Source organism: Lissotriton vulgaris, chromosome 2_1, assembly GCF_964263255.1.
Source record: "Lissotriton vulgaris chromosome 2_1, aLisVul1.2, whole genome shotgun sequence".
Classification (NCBI taxonomy): Eukaryota; Metazoa; Chordata; class Amphibia; order Caudata; family Salamandridae; genus Lissotriton; species Lissotriton vulgaris.
In genome coordinates this window covers 2,070,697,768-2,070,719,360 of record NC_141687.1, presented here as the reverse complement: position 1 = coordinate 2,070,719,360, position 21,593 = coordinate 2,070,697,768, and the positions used below count along the sequence as shown (strand labels likewise).

The 21,593-nt window shown below is 42.9% G+C and overlaps 1 protein-coding gene across 1 annotated transcript in view; it reads right to left on the bottom strand.

The window, feature by feature from the left end:
* Positions 1-21,593, bottom strand: part of LOC147733740 (tropomodulin-3-like) — a 360,326-nt gene that overhangs the window by 239,161 nt on the left and 99,572 nt on the right. Inside the window, exon 2 of the mRNA XM_086958299.1 lies at positions 9,375-9,580. Coding sequence (XP_086814425.1) covers positions 9,375-9,500 — 126 coding nt within the window. The 5' untranslated portion in view covers positions 9,501-9,580. The remainder of the gene's footprint in view (positions 1-9,374; positions 9,581-21,593) is intronic.

Below are 21,593 nucleotides of genomic sequence, written 5' to 3'. Positions count from 1 at the left end.
TATAGCTAGACCACCGCCAATGCCCTTTTTCCGGTCGAGGCGGAATATTTGATAGCCAGGAGGAAGTGCTTGTACCAGGTCAGGTTCAGAATGTTCCTGTAGCCAGGTCTCGGTGGCGAAAAAGACGTCAGGGCTTATTTCCTCTAATAGTAGAGAGATTTCTGCAGAGTGTTTAGGGAGCGAACAGCAGTTAAGCAACAACATGGAGAATGAAGTGAGATTCTTTATACCATGAGAAAGGTATAAAGGTTTAACCTTTTAGTCAAAAGCAAAAGCACCTAGTGGATTAATCTTCTGCCACATTTGTCAAGAAAATAATATTTCCATGACAGCAGAAGGTTTGTTGGAATTATTGAATTTAGCAGCAACAGAACTTTGGGATATCATCAGGAATAAGTACCTAGACATTACATACCCTGTATTTTGTATAGATTGGGTTCCATTAGAGATGGAGCTTCTCACAATTATATCAATTCAATTTGTCTTTATTCGATCATGAACAATCATAAAAGACACATAGACAATACAAAGCAGTTAAAAATCATGGTACCATTAAAAAAAAAAAAAAAAGATTAAAAAACATCTTATAATAAGATTCCATTAAAATTCTAGGCACATATCAAACTATAAAATGATTATAAATCCTTTTCTCTTAGAACTAGATAAAAATTCATAATAAAAAGAAATTATATCCATAATTAGACAAGTTTTGGTTAGACAGTTCATTCTTATAAGCAGATTAGATGAGACATAAACACAGTAACACTCAATAAAATCATGTTACGTAGTACCGTGCAAACTATTCCTCCTAAGGGCCCACGTCCAACTCCAGAATTTAGCCATAGCAATAACTAGGACTTCACTAGTATCAGTTTTTAGGATACGCAAAGCCGTTTGACAAGATCTTGTTCCTATTTTAGCACAAACCGGCTTGAGCCATTTAGGACGAGGGCACTTGTATGCAGGGCACACAAACAGAACATGTGGTAAGGTCTCTTCCTCACATGGGCAAATATGACATTTTGTATCTTGATAATTCCCCCACTTTTTAGTAAAAGATTTTAGGGGTAGAGTGCCCACTCTAAATTGGTGATAGAGCTTCCTGTCACCAGGGCTCGTAATGGTATCCCAATAGGCCTCCAGCCTATATTCTATTCTGTGATCCAAAAAGAGACCTGTTAGGGAAACACTATTCACCAGAGAAAGAGACTGACAGACCATGTCCCAATATAAGGATTTAAAATCTGTTTTTGAGGGGAAAGAATTCCCTTCTGGGTCATCTCACAGATGGATGAGACCCATATCCGATAAAGAAGCCTTAATCTTTAGTAACCATATGATTTGATTGGATTTGTCAGCTTCTCTAATATACTTAACTGATTGCGCGTAGGGAGCTAACTCCGGGATAGTCCAAAGTCTTCGCCAATAGGCAAGCTGTCTAAAGCCCGCAGCCTCCTCAAAAGAAATACAACCCAGATCTGAAAGTAGAGGTCTAAGTGGTGTCGATTGAGGAAGGCCAGTCAATGCCCTCAGAAACTTGTTCTGGGCATGGACTAATGGAACTGCGTTTTCGAAGCCCCAAAGTTCCGCTCCATAAATTATTGAAGCTCTAACCTTCTCTTGGTATATAGTTAGAAACTGAGCAACTGGTTTAGTTTGGGATAGCCGGTGTTCTTTTAGAAGGGCCCCTGCTAGTTGGTTATGCCTAAACCCCTCCCACGCTCATGACTAGCTCAGCTAGTCATGAGCCATGGTTCTCGTGTGCTCATGACGAGCTCAGCTAGTCATGACCATAGAACGCTTACACGCGCAGCTAATTCCCCTGCTGTGCTGGGCGTTCTAAGGAATGGGCGTGGTCATGACGAGCTGAGCTCGTCATGAGCACAAGAGAACTGTGCTCGTCATGAGCATGGGAGCGCTGTGCGCAACCCCCTCATCCCCAGCAAAGCGGGTGAATCGGCCCCGCAGTGAAGGGGTTAAGACTAGCAGATCCATCTGTGGCTTCCAATTCATCCTTTTGCCCATGGTAATGCCCAGATATGTAAAGGAGTCATTTTGTTCCAGGGACGCATTGTTCATTTCTACTCTGGCTTTCACAATTTTATATTTATGTAAGACTATGAACTTCGTCTCGTCAACATTGACTACAAGATCATGGTCATTACAGAAAAGACTAAATCTGTTTAGGGCTCTTTGCAGACCAGCTTGTGTTTTAGACAAGATTAAGGTGTCGTCTGCAAACATTAAAAGGGGAACCCTCGATCCAGCAAGAGTAGGGGCGTCCGTGCTGCATACAGGGTCCCCCCAGCTAAGACCACTGTATTCCAGTATATCAACATGAATCTGAAGACTTGGTCGATAGTGCTAACATGGGAACGAAATCCTGCTTGGTAGGTGGATAGGATTTCGTTATCAATCCACCTATTTACCCTGCTTAGCACTAATCTGGCCACCAGCTTTTGCATAGTGTCTATGAGGCTTATGGGCCGATAATTAGTTGGGCTGGCACGATCCCTTTTTGTAAATAGGGATAATTTCAGCCCCACACCAGGATTCCGGAATGGGGGCACCTCTGACCAAACCATTCGCAAAAATAAAAATACATTTAAGCCAATTCTCCCAGTCAGATTTAAATATATCCGCCGGGATACAATCCGGGCCCGGGGTCCTACCTGCAGCTACCCCATCAAGAGTACATGTTAGGACTGACTCCGGGACTGCGCATTGGTACTGCCCAGTACTATTTGCAAGCGATGAAAATTGGGTCTGATAATGTGCAACCCAAACGTCTGGGGGGCCATTGTTGACTGGTACTGGACCGGCATTATCTCTACCCCACTTAATTAATTGCCAGAATCGACACCAGTTTTTCCCATTACTCGCATCTAAAGGGTCCCTCCATCGGTCTTTGCCAGTTGTTGGGTTGCCTTATAGTCAGACCTTAATTTCCTTACCTCCTGCGTTTAACCTGCCGTTATTGCTTTAGACAAATCCCTGTAGGCTATCCTACATGCCCCATCATACCATTTTGCTGAATTATAGATAGGGTACATATTGGTTCTTTTTATAGGTTTTATAAAAAAAGGATCTCAGCTTAGCAAACAGGGCCTTGTGAGCTGTTGTAAGGGCAGGGAGAGTGGCCTCATTAAGGTTAAGTTGCGAGACGGCAGTAAGAGAATCTGCAAGTGTTGACTTGATCTGGATCATAATGCCCTCATCCTCCGAGACCTTTGCCCATTTTATCCTATGGCAGTCGTTAGTCATAATTACGTCTGCTGTTACAATATCTGTACTACACCTCGGAAGTGGGCAGCACTTTACCTCTATTAACAGTCTCAGGGGATCATGATCGATCTCCGATCTTTTCAAAACCTCCATGTCCATCACCCTTTGCCTAAATTCTAATTTAATGAAGAAGTAATCGATCCTGCTGCTTCTTAGCCTGTTAGTATAAATGGGATTGCCTTTACTGTCCGATTTACATCTTCCGTTGGCAGCCCGAAGCCCCCTCTCCAATGTTGGACTTTTTAACTGTAGGACAGCTTCTGTCCATTTCTTAATTGGAGCGAGCATCAAAGACGGAACACCCCAAATAGCATCCTCATCACTAGTGAGGCTCCAGTCTTCTAATCCAAGTGGCTCAAACGTGCAATTGAAATCCCCCCAAATAATCTGATTACATGACCCTTTTAATGATTTAATAAATCTGTCCAGGCTGGAGATGGTCGGTGAGACCTTTTCACCCACCAGCCCTCTAGCTTAGCCATTTATCAATATAAACTTAGGTTCATACTCAGGATTTATTTTAATGACCTGAATATTCGGATTATCGATCCCTAGTTCTTCTACCAGATAACCCGCCTGTTGTCTGACCCAAGTAGTTAATCCACCTGAGGGTCGCCCTTTAGTGCTTGCAATTGCTGGCTTACCAAATGCAAGTATCCTGGCCGAAAAATATTACGCAAAGCCCAGGTCTCCTGAAAGGCAACAACATCATAGGACTCTATGAAATTAGACCAATCAGAGGAGCTAGTCTTCGATAGCAAGCCAGCGATGTTCCAAGATAAAATACTCAGTGTGCTGGGATTTGATCCTTCACCTTATTCTATCGGAACCAAATCCTTCGCACACTGTGACCCACTAATTATTACTAACTGAGGGCTTGAATCTATCACATGGGGAGTAACGATTTGATTAGGGATGTTCTCTGTCCCTGATGGTTCTGCAGGTAACAGTCAATCACAGGCATCTAAGCCAGACAAAGAAATGAAATGAAATGAAATGAAAGCAGATTTATAACGTGCAGACACAACCCATAGGGCATCAAGGCGCCTAACCCAAAATTATTTTCATGTTTAAAGAGTTAGATTACTGATAGGCTTTCTTGAAACACCATGTTTTAAGAGCCTTTTTAAAAAGGGGCAAAGAGGATAGGGACTTAAGTTCCAATGGAAGTGCATTCCAGAGACGCGGGGCAACTATGGAGAAGGCTCTTCCTCCCCATCTGGACTTCTTAGTCCGGGGGATCAGCAAAAGATGGGGTTGTGATGAACGTAGACATCTGCTAGGGACATAGCCAGAGAGAAGAGATCCCAGCCCATCCGATGTTCCAGCTTTCAGTGCCCTGTGTACCAGACAGATGATCTTAAAGGAGATACGGTGCTCTATGGGAAGCCAATGAAGGCTCTTTCTGGCTAGTGTCGCAGAGGAGGAGCGAGGGATGTCTAATACAAATCTTGCGGCCGCGTTCTGTACTATTTGGAGGCGCTGGATCAGTCCCTTGTTGATCTCTGCATAAAGTGAGTTGCAGTAATCCAGTCTTGAACCGACCAGTGCAACTGCTGTCTGTTTCCTAGCTTGGGGAGAAAAGTAGTGAACAATTCGTCGGAGAATATTGATAATTTCCCAACAAGTAGCCACAGTTCTGTTGACCTGAAGGGTCATTGCCAGTGAGGTATCAAAGATAACCCCTAGATTCCTGGCTGAATGAGAGGGGACCGGGCATGTTCCCAGGGATGGCGGCCACCATTCATTCGACCATACATCCTGGTCCCTTCCGAAGATAAGCACCTCGGTCTTATCGCCGTTCAGCCTCAGGGAGTTGAGTATCATCCAGTCAGAGACTGATTGCATACAGCTCCTGAAGCTGGATGCGGTGGTGCTGACCGGTTGGGCCAGTGACACCATGATCGGAGTGTCGTCTGCGTATGACGCTACTTCCATACCCTGCGCTTTTACTAGTCTCGCTAAGGGGGCCACATAAATGTTAAATAGGGTCGGGCTTAAAGCCGACGCCTGTGGTACCCCGCATTGCAATGATGTAGCAGGGGAGAGGAATTCTCCAAGTTTGACCCTCTGTTCTCTAAGATCTAAAAAAGAGGACAGAAGGCTTAGAGCGGGCCCCTCCACTCCTATCTCCTTCAAACGAGATGTTAGAATTGAGGGAGATAGGGTGTCAAATGCTGCGTTCAGACTGAGTAGAACCAGCAGCGTGGTCTGTCCCTGATCCACTTTCATTCTGATGTTATTTGTCACCATGGTGAGTGCAGACTCTGTGCTATGTAGTTTCCTGAAACCATGCTGGGTCTGATCTAAGAACCCAGTTGAGTCAAGAAAAGCAGACAAGTGCTAATTCAGGTAGATCTCCAGCATTTTGGCGGGGGCAGGAAGTAGGGATATGGGTCGAAATTTTTTTAAGATGGTGGGGTCAAGTGAGGGTTTTTTTAGTAATGACTTAACAATCGCTTTCTTCCAGGCGGAGGGAAAAACCCCGTGCAACAAGGTACTATTCATTACCTCTAACAGAGGAGGAAGTAGTGTGTCCCAAAGGAGCAAATCTATTGACTAGGTTAAGGTGAAAGGGTCGGCCCATGGCTCTATGGAGGGCACTACAAACCCCCCCTCCTGGTGGGGAATAATAACTAGGTCTGTAGAAAAACCCTAGAGGCAGGAGCGATATTTTTCCGGGACAGTGCCCTTCATTCCCACTCCCTAAGCACTCCAACAGGGGTCTAACTACGTACTCATTGTTGAAATTGGCAACCACACAGTCACCCCCCATCCTTACTGGAATATCCAACCCAAGATTAAAGTCTGGCATTATCAATTGATTACAAACATCCCAACCCCATACCCCTGCTTCCTTCAAATGTGCGCTGCGCCAGTGCATTGTTTTTGCCATTAACTGGTCAGTGGATTTAGTCTGCCCAGCTTGTAGGGTCATTACATTCCTCTGAGCCACCACCAGTGGAGAGGCGGCAGGTGGAAGATGTAATACCTTATAATCATTTCCGGACAAGCTATTAGCCAATCCATAATGCGCTGCTAAGGAATCACAACCAGAACGCCCAGGGACAGTAGTGAGTTGGTTATCTAAACAACAAATAGGGTTGTTTGGTAGGATATTACTTGCTGTCCTAACACAAGTTCTGCCTCCCTCCACCCTAGGAGTACTCGGAATAAGCTGGCAAATTCACTAGATGTGTTCCCTATCTCGTCCGCACAGCCTCCCTGAGCCACTACACCAACATCAGAAGCAATACCTGCCCTGCCATTCCTACTAGATAATAAAAGCATTGAATAAGATGGCTGATGGGCGATTGGAATTTACGGGGTTACACAACACATTCGGTATCGTTTCAGAGGGCAGATTATTTTCCCCCAGTGAGGCCTTAATAGAACCAAGATTAGACACAACAAACAGTTCAAAATTAGTTAATTGCTCCTCAATTAGTGTCAATCTCTCAAGAATTGGAGATAAAGATGCCGAAATTAGGGCCCCCATTTTGACCCATAAACCCTCGTCAGCTTCAAGCGAGGGAACACCAACTGGGTCAGAGTTTGGAGCGCCCAATAAGGTAGTGGTAGTCTGAGGCTCAATTATCGTTGATTGTGTTGGAGTCGCAGACCCACCATTCCTGTTCGTTTTAAGAATCTTTGCATTTTTTTGCCTTTGTGGGCCCCCTCCCAGCTTTCTCTTTGTAGCCGGCACAGACATTATTGTAACTCGTGGAAATGTGCTGCATGCTGTACCCTCTTGCACCAACTCAAAAGGCATAGGGCTAGTTGGAGACTCCATTATAGTAGAAATGTTCAGTGGTACATGTGGAGACTGGCTGATACCTCCTGCTGAGTCGAGAGGATCTGTGCCTATAGCTAAACAACGGTCGGGTGAGCGTACAGACATCAAACCGCCCAGTGACGATCGTTTTAATTGCAAGGGATCTAGAGATAGGCGACGCTCAGTCAGGGCAATTTCAAGGGCTAAGACTGAACTGGCTCGGATTATCAACTGGTCCAAAGTCCCAGCCACACCTCCGCCCATTTGGGCATTCCTCCCCTTTACCTCGCGGATATTCATCGTAAACTAGGCACGATATCAGCAGCTTCTCAACTAAACTCCTTAAGTCTTATATTGAAAAATAGATATAGGCTCAACAAACATTAAAGGTCATCCTGCAGGCTTGTACTCCAAAAAGGGTTATGCATAACTCTCTCGAATGAGGATTCCGAGATTAATCCTTAGAGTATGATGTCAGAAAACATTCACAATTCTTACAACTTTGAGGTCTACTCAGTCATGGTTTCCTTCTTGTAGCATGGACAATTTCAGGACTTCCTGGGCTCTAAGCCTTTTGACAGAAATGCTCAATCAGAGAAGCATGAACCCAAGATAAGTTTCAAACTGGAAATCAGTTTTGGTACTTTGGGGTAAGTGGCACATCAACTGAAATCGGGATTCTTTATAAGCCTCCCAAGTAGAGCAATTTAACGTATGCAAAAAAAAGGAAGGCAAAGTCTACAGGTCAGTAAAATATTGTTCTGCCATCATAACTTGATTCTTACATGCAGTAATGTGTACCGAAAACGTGAAACCGTTCTCAAACCATTGAGCTTAAGAGCACCCATCCTTTTACATGCCCACATTATTTAATCTTATGAGTTACTTTTCTAATTGACTCCTGACCGGATAACAATACTTTCCATTAAAGTAATTACCAGCTAATTTAGGGTAATTTTTAATGACTATTTACAGTGCAGCACTACATAACACCAGGAAGACTGTCACTCAAGCCCTCATCACAAGCAGACTGGACTAAGGACCGCCATATACGCGGCATTAATCACCAAGCAACTCAAACAGACCACAGATTGTCCAAAACACAGCCCGCAGACTCGTACTCAATCTCCCACTCCAATCTCAAATCACACCTCACCTGAGGGGACACCACTGGCTCCTGAAACACAAGGGTGCACAGTACAGGCTTCTCACCCATATATACAAAGTGCTACACAAGACCTGAAGAGCTGCGACCTGTTCCACCAACCCTCCAGTCACCTCTTAACAGCCTAACACTAAGTAGCATATGTCCCAACCATACTCAAAAACAGGTGAACAGGTAAGCCTTCTCATACATTCCACCTAAAAGGTGGAACAACCTCCTACACCACATTAGAGGCTCCTCTCTTCTTAAATTCCGCAAGAAGCTGAAGACCCGACTCTTCGAGTAAGTCCCCTCAAGGCTAGTCTTGCATACCTGCAAAAGCGCCAGGATATCTTCCCAGGTGATAGGGCGCCATAGGAATCCATATAACATACCAATGAAAGCTTTGGATGGTATTAGTGAATTTTACGATATGGGAAGAAATGAGTTTTAGAGAACTAGAAATAGTAACACAAAGTCTAGCTATAATGATTTCCTAGCAAGTGTTCACTGTTTCAAATGTTACAAGGCCAAAAAGGCAGATAATGTACTCAGCCTTCCCATGCCTTTACCAAATTTGAATTACACGTTCTCCACATTAAACAAAAAAAGGACAAAAAAGATACATGAGCAGACAACACATTTTTAAAGGAAAATTCATGCAGCAGAAATGTCAAGTTAAACAAACATACTATAGCACATCATTCTAAAAACAAACTATACAAGCTAAAAATATTAGGTACTCCATGACAAATTGTTTTTTCTAGCGATGCTTTGGCATAGTAAAATGTTGGGCTAATATGACTGGACAAACAATGCAAAGTAGAACAAAGTAGTAGAAGCATCTTGTGGTACAATGAAACTGGGACTGGGCTATTTAATACATAAAATAACTCATGACTGCAAAATGGAATTTTTCATGCATAGCAAGTTATATACTTTATTATAGAGGTTATTTGTATTGTGCTTACAATACACAGAAAAGCCTTTTATTTGTATTTGCTTATGCTACCAGAAGGCTACTTCAACGAGTTTTGATGCAGCACAATTCGATTAGGGGATTGTACTAACAGACTACGCAGTACTGCTTGGGAAAGAAGATGTTAAACATGGATATTACAGTGAAATCTAGGATACATTCTGCGCAATATAAACAGATGATATACACACCTCAGGATCAAGTTCCTCCAGAACATTCTCTAGTTGCTTCAGCTCCGCCTCCGAAAGGTTGCCAAGAATTTCATCCTCATCAATATCCTTGTACTTGTCCAATTCTTTCCGGAAGGGTAGTTCCATGATTAAAGCAGCTGAACCCTTCAATTACTTCCAGTCTTCAGAAGTAAAATGCTTCACCTTGATGACGTCCTCACAGCTGACTGGAAAAAGACAATGGCAAGTTTACTGATAACTCTTCTATAAACGCGGTGCTAGCCGAAGTGGGCATGCGCTATAAAGGATGGAGACAGGAGACACAGGTTTAACAATGTAGGTTTAAACATTACAATCCTAACGAAATATCACAACCAAATATGTTTTCAAATGCCTGCTAGCATAGACACATCAATAAACCACTGTGTATAGCTATTTTAGGGCACCGAAGCCTTTTGGTGAATTGACAAATGGTTTATCAATGTTTCAAGAGCCTGAGATTGCACTGTTGGAACAGATTTACATTTACTTCCTTGACCTTTTGGTAATAAAGAACCTTCCGCTGTACTATACAATAGAAGCAACTACATATTTAAAAAAAACATCACTAATGTTGAAATATCACATATACAATTCAATCTGAAAGGTGAGTATAGGATTTTTGGAACGGACATCTTTAGCGTGGTTTACCCCAACCTTTTGCCTTTAACCGCTTCGCCGCGGCGGAATGTCTGCCGCGGTGCGCAAAAAAATGTTGCATGCGCAGTTCGGACGGCCCCTGGCCGTCCGACGCAATGAAGCGGTTATTCCTCCTGTTTTTGCGGACTCATTTTTGCTGACCTTATGACTGCACACTTTAGTACTGGTTAGCAGTGGTAAAGTGTGTGTATCCTCTCCCTAGAACATGGTAACACTGGTTTCCACCCTATTGACATACTTAATTTCATTGCAAGTTCATGGTACAGTGGTACTACATTAATCCAGGTCGTGTAAATGAAATGCAACTAGTGGCTCTGCAGCACTTATTGTGCCACCTACTTAAGTAGCCTTTTAAAACATGTTTCAGGTCTGCCATTGCAATCTGTGAGCGTAGTTTTAAACTGCCATTTCAACCTGGCAAAATACATACCAGTCACACCTAGGGTAGGACCAACACAAACTAAAGGCCACGGTAGAGCGTATTTAAAAAATTGGACATGTACTTTTAACTTTTTACATGTCATGGTAGTGAAAAACAGGGTCTGCCTTTCCCACAGGATAATACTGGGCTACCTTATTATGTTTTATAAGTGATAACTTTCAATTGGGAGCAGTTAGGAATATTAATTTTAAACCCTCTTTATGATAAAGTTGGATTTTAAAGTCACAATTCAGAAAATGCCACTTTTAGAAAGTTGAATCAAATGTGTGAGAATGCACTCCTTCCCTTAGATAATTTAATCCTTTTTCAATGAAAAACTATGTTTGCAATGCATGCGCCTAGATACTATGAAACGTCTCATATCACAGCGATTAAAAAGTCCAGCAGGAAGATTAAATACAGAAAGATTAATATAATGATTGAAAAATAATGACAAACAAGGATAGTTCAGGAATAATTGGCGTACTGGGAGAGATATCTTCCCCAATCAGCAGTGCAACAGACGGGTGCGCGAGGAAAGTGCCCTTTGTCTGGACTTTTAGGAAGTTGCCATTTTCTTGTCCTCGACCATTTGTTGCCTGTATCCTGGATCACATGACTAGGTGTAGCTGGCTGACGGTCTTGGAGTAGAGGTCCCAGATAGTGCGACAAGGGGGAATAGGTGTTGGCAAGATGGGCCATTTCTGCATTGATAGGGGGGGTAGCGCTGTGATCTACCACAAAGGCACATCACAAAAGCTCTGCCTCAGCATACTTACAAAAGGTTTTACACTAGTCTTTTGTGTCCCCAGACAAACTTGGGCCATGGCAGGGAGTAAAGAAATTCCAAACGCCATTGAGGATGGAACCCTCTGTACACTTCTCCTATTTCAAAGCTAGCACCAAGGATAACTAGTGGACCCTCAGACTCAACTTTTCATTACACCACTGGAACTATGGAAGACTCGGAAGGACTGCTGAGTTGCAATAAGGACTGCTACTCCACTGCCCCGCTTCCTGAGTGAGGACTGGATCTGCACCTTGAACCGAGGACCATCAGTGAGACTCTAAGGGCTAGTTGGCCGGCCTCATCAGAGCTTCAGGGACAGAAAAGGCTCCAACCACCTTGAACCCTGCGTGTGGACTACTTCTGCGAGCCCTGCCCCTAAATGGTGCCACACCAGCCCTGGACCTTTGGAAGTGGGTCTGAAGGTGCTCTGCCATTACCAGTTGTGGTCCTAGCAGAACAGACACAGCGTGACATATCACCTCGTATCTCCGCATTGGAACTGCTGCTACGCAATACATCCGACGTGGGACCATGCAACACCATGATTTGAGGGGCTTGTTTAGCCTGAATTTGCGACTCTGTCCCAGTATGTCACAACCACATAATTACGGTTGGTGCTTTGTGCTTTTAAGCACTATTATAACAACATCTTTGAAATTACATATCTCCTGTTCAAAGGACTGGAGTTTTGTGGCTTTGGTGTCAAATCATTTATCAAATTTTACTCTATTATTCTAAATTGGTGTGGAATTTTACTTGTGTTGTGTTTTCACTTTATTACGGTCTGTGTGCCGCATACATACTTTACACATTGCCTTTAAGGTAAGGTGGACTGCTTTGGGCCAAGCTACCAGAGGGGTGTGCACAGGTTAATTTAGGGTTTGCTTGTGTTACACCCAGACCAGAATTGTGGTTGCTGCGTGAGTAGGGGTTCACCCCCTTCAACCAGTAAACCAAATTCCTACAAAGATCAAAAAATACGTCCCGGAGAAACTAGGCAAAACGCACAGTTTCATATGTCCCTAAACACCCTTGGAGTTCTAATACAGCACCATATTTGCCTGATCGTTTCCTGCCATCTTAAAAGTCGTCCTACCACTTTTGACACGTGGAAAAAGATAATGCTTTTCTCCCTCTTTTGCAGCAAGGAAACACCAGAAGAAAAAAAAAAAAAGAGTACTGGGTTTTCCAGGCAATTCAGGAGACAAACAGATGCTTTCCACTTAGCTTTTCCCCATTTTTTGAAGCATTACTTTGAATCCAACCAAAATCTCTACTTTGTTTGGGAGGGTCCTATTAAGTGCTACACTCATGCTGACAAACATTGGTTGCAACTAAACTCTCTGGTCATACAAGATAAAAAGTTAAATTTCTGTACCAACCCAATTCCAAGCACAGGGACGGACTAGATTAAATGTCTTTGAAAATATTGGATTTGTTTGATGCAGGACCATCCTACAGTACTCCAATATTCACATGATATAAGTCCTGACCCTGCAGTCTTTTGTAATAATGCATACAAATAATAATTCAAGAGGAGTTGGGTCAACCCCACCATAGGCATTGCCTTGTTGAAGTATCATTCACATACTGGTTAGGACACAGCAGAGCTATGGTTAATTTCCTTCCAAAAAAATTGCTTTGTTGGTAGCATTTATAAATATTACTAGGGCAGTCACTCAAAGGCATCAGGGACATGTGTGTTTATTTTTCTATGTTGTACAGCTCAGGCGACCAAAGGGAGTGCCACCATGAAAGCAGCTTGTACCGATCCTTAGCCCCTTCTGCCAATCATCCGTTCATTTCTTTTTAGGGAAGGGAGAGTGACAAAATAGGGCACAGCACACTAGCAACATACTACTTGAGTGAGGAGAAGCGAAAGGCCTACCTGAAAGTGTAAAGCACAAGAAAGCTATAAACTGCCTGCATTGTAGCATAAGGCATGCCTGTACACACTAGCCAACTGAACCTGAAAAAGAATGCAAGTCCAGATGACAGGGAGCAGTGCAGCCGATGCACATTAAGATGTTTGGGATGCCACTAAACTGTATCAAATTAGTGACTGCTGTTGCAACACCACTGAACGAGACCACAATGTAAACGGCTACCTACCACACCATTAAGAACTCCCTACAATCACTGTGCACGTGCGCTTACACTTGGCAAACCATTATGATAAGACCCTGGAAAAGATGAGAGGTAGCATGGGGAAAAGAGGAGGTAGCAGGGGAATAAGGAGATGGGCAGAAGTCATGGCAATCCTGCATGGGAGTCTGCCCCTCGTGCTTTGGCTATGCTTATATTTCAGGAGCTTATAGCTACAGCTGAATCAGGAAAGAAGACAGAATGACAAAGCTTTGTTACAGCAGAGTAGGGTGGCCATGATAACAGTGTCACATGGTACTGTCTCTGCACAAGATCCAGAAGCTTGTAGCCTATCACCTCTGCATAGACCTCTCTCACAAAGACTCCGAGGTACAAAGCCAGTAATTAGTCTCAATTCTGTGTCTAGTGAACACAACCATGCCCTACATTAGACTACACTACTGCCTTGGCAGTAGAACAGGATGTTTTGTTGTGTCTAATCAAATTTAGTATGTTTTGGTGAGTGGTAATATTTTACGCCCCATATGTTCACCCCTTGTCGGAATGGCTGTATTCACACTTTGCCAGTTCAGTATAGTTCTTTTCTTGTACTTCAGTGATCTGGTGATGCCTCAGAAGATCTCTTCTATTGCTTTCAACACTGGAAGAGTAGCATGCCAGATGTCCTTGGATACGCTCAAAGTTAAGTCTTGCTCAGCAGATCTCACTCACTGCACCACATTATCACTGTTGCTTGGTATCGCTGGCTCAGGTGCCTTAACCTTTTCGACGCTGATGACGGAACCGCTCCGTCATCAGCCACGGTAGCGCTGTGTTGATGACAGAGCGGTTCCGTCATGGCCCGCTCGCCGCGCCTGCACGGATTCCGCGCCTGCGCTGGGCGTTCCATTGAGCGGGCGGGGCCATGACGGAACCGCTCTGTCATGAGCACAGCTAAACCGAGGCTTGTGACGGAGCGGTTCAGTCACCAGGATGGGCGAGCTGCACGGCTGCCCCGCCCCCTTAGCGCTGCCGCGGAATAGCCGCCGCAGCGAAGGTGTTAAGCAGGCATGCAGACTGCTTTAGTAAACCTTTGTAGAATGCCGCTGCCCCCGTCCCACACAGGGAGACATCAGCAGGGCAGCTCCTTTATTGCCCAATAGTCGGAGCCCCTCCCCCCCCTCAGTCAGGGAGAGGAGGCTCGGGCAGCTCTCCGGCCCCTTCCCCCGGACGTGTGCACCAGTGACGTGCATCCGGGGGAGGGCATGACTGTGGGGGGCAGGCCAGGCATTTAGGCCCCTGCCGCCCTGTAAGCGACCTCTTTGTCGGTCGTTCTGCCCTGCCTGCCGAGCTGCACCCACCCTATCCTCGTACCCAGCAGCGTGGCAGGCGGCATGCAACTTGAATGTTTTAATGTTTCTTTTGTTTTGCAGGCGGAGTTACAGGGCGATCTGGAGGCAGACTGGAACGGTAAGGGTACCTCTGTGGCAGACTTGTACAGTAAGGGTACCTCTGCCTGACACAGTAAGGGTGCCTGAGCCAAAGACCTGGAGCCGCAAGGAGGTTCCGGGAAAACCGCGACGGCGCCCCGTTAGTCCTTCAGGCGGTTGGGGGGCCTGACCAACCGAGGGTGTGCCAGGATAATGCATGATCACGTGATCCAGAAGGGGATCTGCAAAGGTGCTGCACTGTCCGGGTGTCAACTCACCGTGCCGGCTGGCTCATTAGGCGGGCGGGGCAGCGAGGGGCTGCCTGCCCTGGATCGTCCGTAAGATAACCCACAGAATAAGGCATTCTTTTGTTGTATGAAAATAAACCTGAAGCAGTTCTTTACCCATAAACATGTGTCCTGTGTAGTCATTATATGAGATGTGTATAAAGTGCTGGGGGAGTGGATGACTGTGTGGGCACTAGCCAGTTAGTCGCCCTTTGCGCAACTTTTTCCAGGTCTCTTTTTCGGCAGCTCACTCTTTATGAAAAATATTTATTTTCTTGCCGCTGTTTTACTGAACAACTTTAATGGGGGGGAAAATCCTTAGTTCATTTTAAAGCTCACTCTAAAACTCATTCTACACTGTCAGAATGTCAGTAGAAAATGTTTTAGACTAGTGTATACATCTACCCTATTAATTCCATTCATGCATTTACTACCTCACACTAGATATTTGTTCATGTATTTTACATGTGCTCTGGATGCATGCTGGCTGCCTTTCCTGTGCCCTGCCTGTCCTATGCCTAGAATGATATTTGCCTGCCCTGTGACTGCCTTGCACGTACAAAAAACATTAGGAAGAGGACATGGACCGTGGCCATATCCTGTACAGGGCAGGTCATGTTCCGTGGCTACTAGATGTCAGTCACTTTATGTTCAATGCCCCAAACACGTGAAGATATGCTTGAAACATTTTAGAGTGTCATTATTTTAAATATTCACAATGCATCACAGTGCCCCTAGTTTTCATACAATAAGTACGATATATTTGCCGGTTAAACATAGACAATGCTGATAGGTCTGGCTTTGTCAATCTTGCAGTGTTGATTTTTAGAAACCTACAATAGAAGTAAAAGAGTAAACATCATAGTGAGTAAAAATACCCGCATCCAATTGTGGGATGCCCGTTTCCAAAAAGGTTTTTAAAAATGAACTGTTGTAAGGATGAATAAATTTTTTTTAAAATACATGAAGTCAAAGCAGACGGCCTATTCGCTTTTGCTCTGACATGGACTATTAATGCTGGGCAGATAAGCACATGTGAAATGCTGTCACTCACAGAGAAGAGAGCCAATGACTGAGGTGGGCTGACCCACTGCCCCATACTGCAGGCTGTGGTGGGCTGAAGCAAAACGTGAAAGGTACTCAATAAACCAAGTAATGAAGAAGACTGACAGAAAGCCCCTCTATGTGCATGCACATAACGAAGCTGCCAAAATAACTAAAGCGGTCTCTATGCCAGATAAAAAATCGTGAATACAATACCACAAGCCCACTACATCCAATATGTTTGGCTTTAATGTCCTAATGTGCAAAGGAATCTTATGTGCACACAAGTGTTTTCGTGCCTCATCACATTAAAGCCCGTCATAACAGCTTTCCCATTTCTTATAATAAATACTTTACAGGCCTTGCCCTTAAAATGTTTGGGTCAAGATAATGTGTGTCTCATTGTACAACAGCTCAGGTTGTTTCTGATAATTGCCTGTGTTGCCTTGAAAGCCAGATCTGCTGCTACAGAAGCAAAGGGAAAACTTTGATTGAAGTACCATTATTTGTTAGATGACAAAGGAAAAAAGTATTTCTAAGGGAATTCACAAGAAGGGGTCGATTAAAAGTCTAGTTCACGGACACTAGCAAAGTCAGTTCCTACAAAGAACAAACACATAGAGGAGCTTTCTGTCAGCCCTATTCAGCCACTGGTGTGTTGCAGTGTCAATCACGTTTTGCTTCCACCCACTCAACGTTCAGGATGAGAAAAGGGCCATTCAACTTTATGCATTGGCTGCATTCACTGTGAGTGACGGCATTCTAACTCCATATACCTGCGTAGCGACCCAGAAAAATATTGCACTGTAGTGCTAGGACTAGTGTGCAAATGGCTCCTTTCAATGGTTTTTGGTATTTTAAAAAAATATATATATTTTTTATTTACCTATGCAGAGGCCCGGTAGCTCCCAAGAATTACTACTACCGGATCCACACTGCAGCTAGGAGGTCTATCCCACCACACAAAGTTACTGCTAGCAACTGGCTATGTTGAATAGGCTTTAAATTACTGCAAGCGGACCTGTGTGCACAAGCATGCATGAGCATTCACGGGTGGCCATTGCCATCTTTTAACACTTTTTGTTCGAGTTCATTATAAAAAACATTCCAAGATGGCCACCTGTGCGTGCACAGTGGGCTGGGCAGGCAGTTTGAAATGCTTAATGTTATTCTTTATGACAAAAAGCATTCCCTGATGGCCGCATGTACTTGAGCATGCATCTGTAACTGTGCGTGCATCCACGTGGCCATCTTTCAATTTTTTTCTCCATAAATTATAAACAAAGAATTCCAAGACGACAGTCCATGATTTCACACAAGAGTACGCACATGTGGTCATTTTGCAATGTTTTCCCCATTCGACCTCCTTCATTATTGTAGCAAGACACCAGACCTGTTATTTGAAACATGTTGGCCATCTTGGAACTGAAAGTCACAGGTATAAAAGAGGAAGCAACCACCAGCAAACCTAATAACTCTGTAGCCATTGCCAGGTACTAACTATGTCAATGCATTTTGTCTCATGAAGGGATGGGTTAGTTCAGTATCGTATGATTATTTTTTGCCAACAGCAAAAAATCTTAGGCTGTACACTATGGACAGTAGCATAATCTACTTATGCAAAGTTAATAACTGGGCTTTAGGAAGACGTTGTCTATTTTTAATTGATTCTTTAAAAGCATGTTTTGTAGGTTAGTGTTTGGGTTGGCATCTACCGCCTACAATGTTCAAGTAATTATGTGCAGCTGAAGTGATGGAATATTTTTATTTAGGCATTATGAGCAGTATAGTAAAACAAATATTTCCTTGGGTTATGAAAGTAACAGGATACAAGGTTCAACTCACAACTAGATCAATCCCCACGAGGCGCACAATAATACAATTCGTCGAGGAAAATACCACCTAATATTTGAATCAATTGCTAAATAGCACTGAAGTTTTACAAAAATCTATTAAAAAAATGGTTACAATGTTAAAATTTCAATACAATTCCTATCACAGTTGTATGCAAAACAATTGATAAAAACAATTCATAAAAATAATAAATGTAAAAAATCCCCAATAACAATCAGTTTACACAATATACTATGACATAAAAAGAGAACAATGGTTAGACAGTATACTTTGTCTTTTAAAGGAACATATCCTATGGGACAGTTTAGAAACCTGGCCTGGATACACTCATTTTCGTATCTGCAAGTCCAAATGTTCCCTTAGATTATGTACAATGATGCATCGACGCGTTTCGATGGGTTTCATTATTATTCCATCTTTATCAAGACAATAGTTATTTTGTTTCGCTCTGTATTCCTTATTGTATAGCTTGGTTTATATGCCAGCTTGAGTCAAACTTTATAAGTGTGTTCAATTCTACTACTGATTAGAACTGTTTTCTGTTCGATTTCTCTTCAGTTAATGTAGATACTCTGAAAGAATTCTGCTTAGTGCACTCGATGTACTTATACGTTCTAACTTCCTTTTGGTCGACCCGAGAGGTTGCTTCAATTTCCTGCCGAGTGGCTACTGTACTTAAAAGCCTTAATAACGTATTCACTTTCTTGTACACTCTCCCGTGTCTGTTCACGAGGGAAGAGTGGCTTTTTTTTTTTTAAACCTTTATTGTGCAAGTAGAAGCATACAAATACGGGCCTACAACCAATCAGGCCGGCCACGACACATTAGAAGCGCACAAAGTCAGCATTTGAATTCCCAGCAGTTTCTCAGCAGTATATAAACAAGCAATCAACATTAAGAGGCCGAGTATGACCGCTAGGAGCAGGATCAAAGAAGGTTAATTTTATAATATAATAGGAAGTATAGCAGGAGTAGAAGAGTGGCTTTTTGATTCTACACCTCCTCTAACTTGTTGCACTTCTAAACTCCATTGACATTTTTTTCCATAGTCAGCACAGTCTTCTTAAGAAATCTTTAAAAACTATCGAGACAACAGCAGGAGTGAGTCTGAACTTTGCTCCACAGAAAAACTTCTTCCTCCCAACCAAGTCTGTGCATTCCTTACTTTACTGTTAGCATACATGTTTTGCACCCAGAAGACAAAATTTCAATATGGCGATTTAGCCTTTCCCTCATAAGCCAATAAGAGGAGGTGAATATCAAAGTAAATTAGGATAAATCATCTATACTCGCACAGGTATACACACTGCATTATGGATGCAATCTAAAGGAAGAGGCAGAATATAAAGCGCAATCTGCAAGCTTGCTCTACGTCCCAATGATGCCAAATTTAGAAGTTAATACATAGTCAAGAAGTAGCATCACTAGACCCAAAAAAAAAAGTAAAACAAATTTCATGAGCAATATAGAGCAAACACATCAGAGAAATAATATGAAGCATGGCTGGTTTACAGAAAGCAAAACTAAATTACAAGACCATGTTTGAGGTGTACAAATTGCTGCATGGCAAAAAAGATGCCTAAATATAAATGCTTCATACCACGATACTCAAGCACAGCCCACATCTGTAGAAATCCCTATCGTTTAAAGGGCCAATCCCAAGCACTACTAAAATATACTAATAACAGCCAACAAAAACTCTGCATTACACATGTGAAAATTATCAGGTGATGTCTGTGCGGCTTCCTGTGTGCAAAATAAAGCAGCAAAATTGCAGTGGTTATATATTCTTGATGGTTAATTTAGTATCTAAAGTAATAAGATTCTAATCGGATAGAGACTCTGCCAAACATCTGCAGCAATTGGAAACCATGATTTCTCCACCCAAGTGCCCTCACAACAAGGGTTCAACATCAACAATGGCTAAAAAGTTGATTCTAACCATTTCAGGTTTGGGAGAGCACCCCTTCTGCAGTACGACTGCAAAAGACAGAAGTGTAAATGCATTAATTTACAGAGGTAACTTACTCTTACTAAACCAACTCACAATGTTTTAATTGACTTAATAAACAACCAAAAGCTAGACCTTAAAATACCTTCTGAACTTGATGTATTAAAAAACGAAAGTCACCGTTTTTTGAAGGTCTGAGAAGCTACAAACACTCCACCTACTGAAGTGGAAGGAGCTTCTTTTAACACACCAGCAGCTATCCAGGAGGTTTCCTAGTTTAAATTATGCTAGGGAAGCAGCTGTTGTGCCAGAGAGGGGACGTCTTTGAAATTAATTGGTATGATCAACTATTTTGAACTTCCATGGCAAAAGAGGAGACAAATACACATGTTAACTATAGGTTTTTGGCCTTGGGCAAGCAAAACATCATTGAGAAATCAGTAAGGGTTTACCTCAACTGGTCCACGCCTGCACAATTAGGCGGAACAACAAGAGATCAGGGGTAGTAACATAGGGTAGAGCAGAAAGACTCTTCTAGACCAGACACAACCCAGACACCTTTAGCTAAGGGTCTGCTCATCTACTTACAACTAATTGTATAGGTTTTGCCACAGCAGTCTTGCTAATATTGTACTTTATAAACAAGTTTTTTAGAGCCATTCTCAATGCAACATAGCTCATACAGTCTAATAAAAGATTGAGCACATTTTTAGTTTGCTCCTTAGAGCGTTGGCCAATCTCATCATCCTCCCGCAGGAACAGTCAAGAGTTTCAAGCACATCTCTGTATTATGTGCCCCCTCCCCCTACCCGCCCTTGCTTGGTACAAGGTAAAGTACCCACTTAAGATAATTTACCCACATGCTAGAAACCTTATTTCACTATTAGATCCAACTGTGTACAGCACATATATATGTGTCAGTTAGTAAAAGCGTTCTCTTGCTTTAATTTATCGTCCAAACTGTGAAATATAAAGCCACCTTAAGTTAGCAAGATCTTTGAATCTCTGCAAGTCCAAGTCCGCCTTTTGTCCCTCCATCTCCAGTAAACAGAGTACCAACAACAATGGCAATGTTATGTACATGGCTTACAAAGGCCATAGGGGCAATGGTTTAGGGTAAGCCACCTCACATTAAACCTATAAGATTAGGTAAATTTGTTTACTCAAGCATATTTGCAAGATGTGAAAGTAGACTATTTTCAGGGAGTTCTGAAGCTGTCCCACACCAATGGAGCGCTCACCTGCTGCTCATTGCCCTGCTCTGAGGGGAGTGCTGCAGACTGTTCTAAAGAAATTATTTTGTAGTTCGCATTTTTTAAGCTAACAGCCCTCCTTAATTCAGTGCTAATTGTTTTGTTATGGCGATCTTTCAAACATTAAAGAAAATTCCTTTTATAACACTTGGGGATTTAAATCTAAAAAGCATCGGGTTCTGGGCAGAAAGCTCTCATTTTGGCTTCACTTCAGAAGTGTTGGTTGGCATATTGTCTGCCATCATACAACTATGTGCTGCCTAATGTCGAAGAGGAATTTATTCCAGCACACAGGATGCAACAGCAGTTTCCTTGCTTTGTGCTATTTAGAGCGGCATTGTTCTTTTATGGGCAGTCTAAAAACGTTTAAATGGATTGCCAACTCGAGTAAAATCCTATTTACTTCTGAGGTAATGCTAAACAGAT